At 61.0% G+C, this 3,710-nt stretch overlaps 1 protein-coding gene across 1 annotated transcript; it reads right to left on the reverse strand.

The window, feature by feature from the left end:
* Positions 1 to 1,253: 1,253 nt before the first annotated feature.
* Positions 1,254 to 3,477, reverse strand: LOC124525473 (proline-rich extensin-like protein EPR1). Its single transcript, XM_047097852.1, has 3 exons — positions 3,235 to 3,477; positions 2,802 to 2,977; positions 1,254 to 2,640 (listed from the first exon to the last, which is right to left on the reverse strand). Exons 1-3 carry the CDS (start codon positions 3,475 to 3,477, stop codon positions 1,254 to 1,256), a joined length of 1,806 nt encoding a protein of 601 aa, XP_046953808.1.
* Positions 3,478 to 3,710: the final 233 nt, after the last annotated feature.

The raw sequence follows: 3,710 nt of genomic DNA on the forward strand, positions 1-3,710 counted from the left end.
ATCAATGGAGTCTGCAGTGCCGCGGGCAGTGGGTTCACTGAATGCTGCAGTGCTGAGGGCACTGCATTCACTGGAGGGTGAATTGCCACAGGCACTGCGTTCATTGGAGGGTGCAGTGTCGCAGCCACTGGGTTCACTGGAGGTTGCAGTGCTGTGGCCGCTGGGTTCACTGGAGTTTGCAGTTCCGCGGGCACTGTGTTCATTGGAGGTTGCAGTGCGATGGGCACTGGTTTCACTGGAGGCTGCAGTGCCGCGTGCACTGGCTTCACTGCACGCTGCAGTGCCGTGGGCACTGGGTTCACGGCAGGCTGCAGGGCTGTATGCACTGTGTCCACAGGAGGCTGCATTGCAGAGGGCAGTGGGATCACTGCAGGTTGCAGTGCTGAGGGCACCTGGTTCACTGGGGAGTGAAAGGCCGCGGGCAATGCGTTCACTGGAGGGTGCAGTGCAGCAGGCAGTGCCTTCAGTGGAAGCAGCAGTGCTGCCAGCATTGGGTTCACTGGAGGCTTCAGCGCTGCGGACACGGTTTTCCCTGGAGGCTGCAGTGCAGTAGGAACTGGGTTCACTGGAGGGTGCAGTGCCGCGGGCACTGGGTTCACTGCAGGCTGCAGTGCACTAGTCACTGAGATAACTGTAAGCTGCCGTGCTGCGGGCACAGGGGTCATGGGAGGATGCAGTGTGTCGGGCACTGGGTTCACTGGAGGCTGCAGTGCCGCGGACACTGGGTTCACTGCAGGCTGCAGTGCCTCGGGGACTGGGTTCATTACATGATGCAGTGCCCCGTGCACTGGGTTCACTGCAGGATGCGGTGCCGTGGGCACTTTGTTCACTAGAGGGTGCTATGCCATTGGCACTGGGTTCAATGCAGTTTCCAATGCGGCAGGCACTGGGTTCACTGCAGGCTGCAGTGCCGTGGGCCCTGAGTTGACTGCAGGCTGCAGTGCCTCATGCACGGGGTTCACTGGACGATGCATTGCCACGGGCAGTGGGTTCATGGGAGGCTGCAGTGCTGAGGGACTGGGTTCACTGGAGGCTGCAGTGCAGTGGGAACTGGGTTCACTGGAGGGTGCAGTTCCGCAAGCACTGGGTTCACTGCAGGCTGCAGCGCATCGGTCACTGGGATAACTGGAGGCTACAGTGCTGCAAGCACTTGGTTCACTGGAGGATGCAGTGCCATGGACACTCGGTTCACTGTGGGTGCAGTGCCTTGGGCACTGTGTTCACTGCAGGCTTCAGTGCCTCGTGCACTGGGTTCACTGGAGACTGCAGTGCAGCGGGTAGCGGGTCAATGGAGGCTGCAGTGCCGCGGGCAGTGGGTTCACTGGTGGCTGCATAGAAGCGGGAACTGGGTTCACTGCATGGTGCAGTGCCACGGGCACTGGGTTCACTGGAAGGTACAGTGCTGCGGGCAGTGGGTTCACTGGAGGGTGAGGTGCAGTGGGACCTGGGTTCACTGGAGGGTGCAGTGCGGCGGGCATTGGGTTCACCGCAGGCTGCAGTGCACCGGTCACTGAGATAACTGGAAGCGGCTGTGCTGCGGGCACTGGGGGCACTGGAGGATGCAGTGCGTTGGGCACTGGGTTCACTGGAGGCTTCAGTGCCGTGGACACTGGGTTCAGTTGAGGCTGCATTACCGCGGGCCCTGGGTTCACTGCAGGCTGCAGTGCCTTGGGCACTGGGTTCATTACAGGATGCAGTGATGAGTGCACTGGGTTCACCTGAGGCTGCTGTGCCGTGGGGACTGGGTTCACTGCAGGCTGCAGTGTGGTGGGATCTGGGTTCACTGGATGGTGCAGTGCTGTGGTCACTGCGTTAACTTGAGGGTGCAGTTTACTCAGGACTGGCTTCACTGGAGGCTGCAGTGCCGCGGGCACTGGGTTCACTGGAGGATGCCGAGCCGCAGGGTCAGGGTTCACTGGAGGCTGCAGAGCCGCGGGCACTGGGTTCACAGGAGGCTGCAGTACTGTGGGCACTGGGTTCACTGGAGGCTGCATAGAAGCGGGAAATTGGTTCACTGCATTGTGCAGTGCCGCGGGCAATGGGTTCACTGGAGGGTGCAGTGCTGCGGGCAGTGTGTTCACTGGAGGCGGCAGTGCAGTGGGAACTGGGTTCACTGGAGGGTGCAGTGCCACAGGCACTGGATTCATTGCTGGCTGCAGTGAACCGGTCACTGAGATAACTGTAAGCTGCCATGCTGCAGGTACTGGGGCCACTGGAGGAAGCAGTGCATCGGGCACTGTCTTCACTGGAGGTTGCAGTGCCGCGGACACTGGGTTCACTTGAGGCTGCAGTGTCGCGGGCACTGGGTTCACTGCAGACTGCAGTGCTGCGGGCACGGGGTTCACTGGAGGGTGCAGTGCCACGGGCACTTGGTTCCCTGGAGAGTGCAGTGTCGTGGGCAGTGGGTTCACTGGAGGCTGAAGTTCCGCGGGCAGTGGGTTCACATCAGGCTGCAGTGCCACGGGTACTGGGTTCACTGGAGGGTGCAGTGCCGCGGGCATTGGGTTTACTGGAGTGTGCAGTGCCGGGGGTCTGGGTTCACTGCAGGATGCATTGCCGAGGGGACTTTGTTCACTGGACGCTGCAATGCTGTGGGCACTGTCTTCACTGAATGCTTCAGTGCCAGGGGAACTGGGTTCACTGGAGGATGCAGTGCAGTGGGAACTGGGTTCACTGGAGGGTGCAGTGCCATGGGCACTGGGTTCACTGCAGGCTGCAGTGCACCGGTCACTGAGATAACTGGAAGCTGCAGAGCTGCTGGCACTGGGGTCACTGGAGGAAGCAGTGCGTTGGGCACTGACTTCACTGGAGGCTGCAGTGCCACGGACACTGGGTTCACTTGAGGCTGCAGTGCCACGGGCACTGGGTTCACAGGAGGGTGCAGTGCCGCGGGAACTGGGTTCACTGGAGTGTGCATTGCCACCGGCTCTGGGTTCACTGCAGGATGAACTGCCGTGGGCAATTTGTTCACTGGAGGCTGCAATGATTTGGGCACTGGGTTCACTGCAGGCTGCAGTGACCCGGTCACTGAGATAACTGGAAGCGGCAATGCTGCCAGTACTGGGGTCACTGGAGGATGCAATGCGTCGAGCACTGTCTTCACTGGAGGCTGCAGTGCCAAGGAACTGGGCTCACTGGAGCCTGCAGTGCTTAGGGCACTTGGTTCACTGGAGGGTGAAGTGCCGCAGGCACTGCGTTCACTGGAGGGTGCAGTGCAGTGGGCAGTGCCTTCACCGGAAGCTGCAGTGCTGCAGGCAGTGGGTTCACTGGAGGCTGCAGTGCAGTGGGAACTGGGTTCCCTTGAGGCTGCAGTGCCGCGGGTAGTGGGTTCACTGCAGGCTGCAGTGCCTCGGGCACTTTGTTCACTGGAGGGTGCTGTGCCATGGGCACTGGGTTCAATGCAGTTTGCAGTGTGCTGGGCACTGGGTTCACTGCAGGCTGCAGTGCCTCATGCATGGGGTTCATTGGATGATGCATTGCCGCGGGCAGTGTGTTCATGGGAGGCTGCAGTGCTGAGGGACTGGGTTCACTGGAGGCTGCAGTGCAGTGGGAACTGGGTTCACTGGAGGGTGCAGTTCTGCGGGCACTGGGTTCACTGCAGGCTGCAGCGCATCGGTCACTGGGATAACTGGAGGCTGCTGTGCTGCAGGCACTGGCTTCACTGGAGGCTGCAGTGCCACAGGCACTGGCTACACTGCAGGCTGCAGTGC

The sequence above is a fragment of the Lynx rufus genome, unplaced genomic scaffold, assembly GCF_022079265.1.
Source record: "Lynx rufus isolate CCGP_SWC_20201006 ecotype Redwood Valley unplaced genomic scaffold, mLynRuf1.p SCAF_43, whole genome shotgun sequence".
Classification (NCBI taxonomy): domain Eukaryota; kingdom Metazoa; phylum Chordata; class Mammalia; order Carnivora; family Felidae; genus Lynx; species Lynx rufus.

Bases quoted from the DNA above. Each gene is read 5' to 3' on its own strand.
- LOC124525473 (XM_047097852.1), bottom strand. From the start codon at position 3,477: ATGCATCATCCAATGAACCCCATGCATGAGGCACTGCAGCCTGCAGTG. The intron at 2,978-3,234 runs GTGAAGGCACTG...AAATCATTGCAG, and splicing joins CTGCAGCACTGCAGCTTCCG to CCTCCAGTGAACAAATTGCC. The intron at 2,641-2,801 runs GTCAGTGCCCAA...TGCATCCTCCAG, and splicing joins GCACTGCAGCCTCCAGTGAA to TGAACCCAGTTCCCCTGGCA.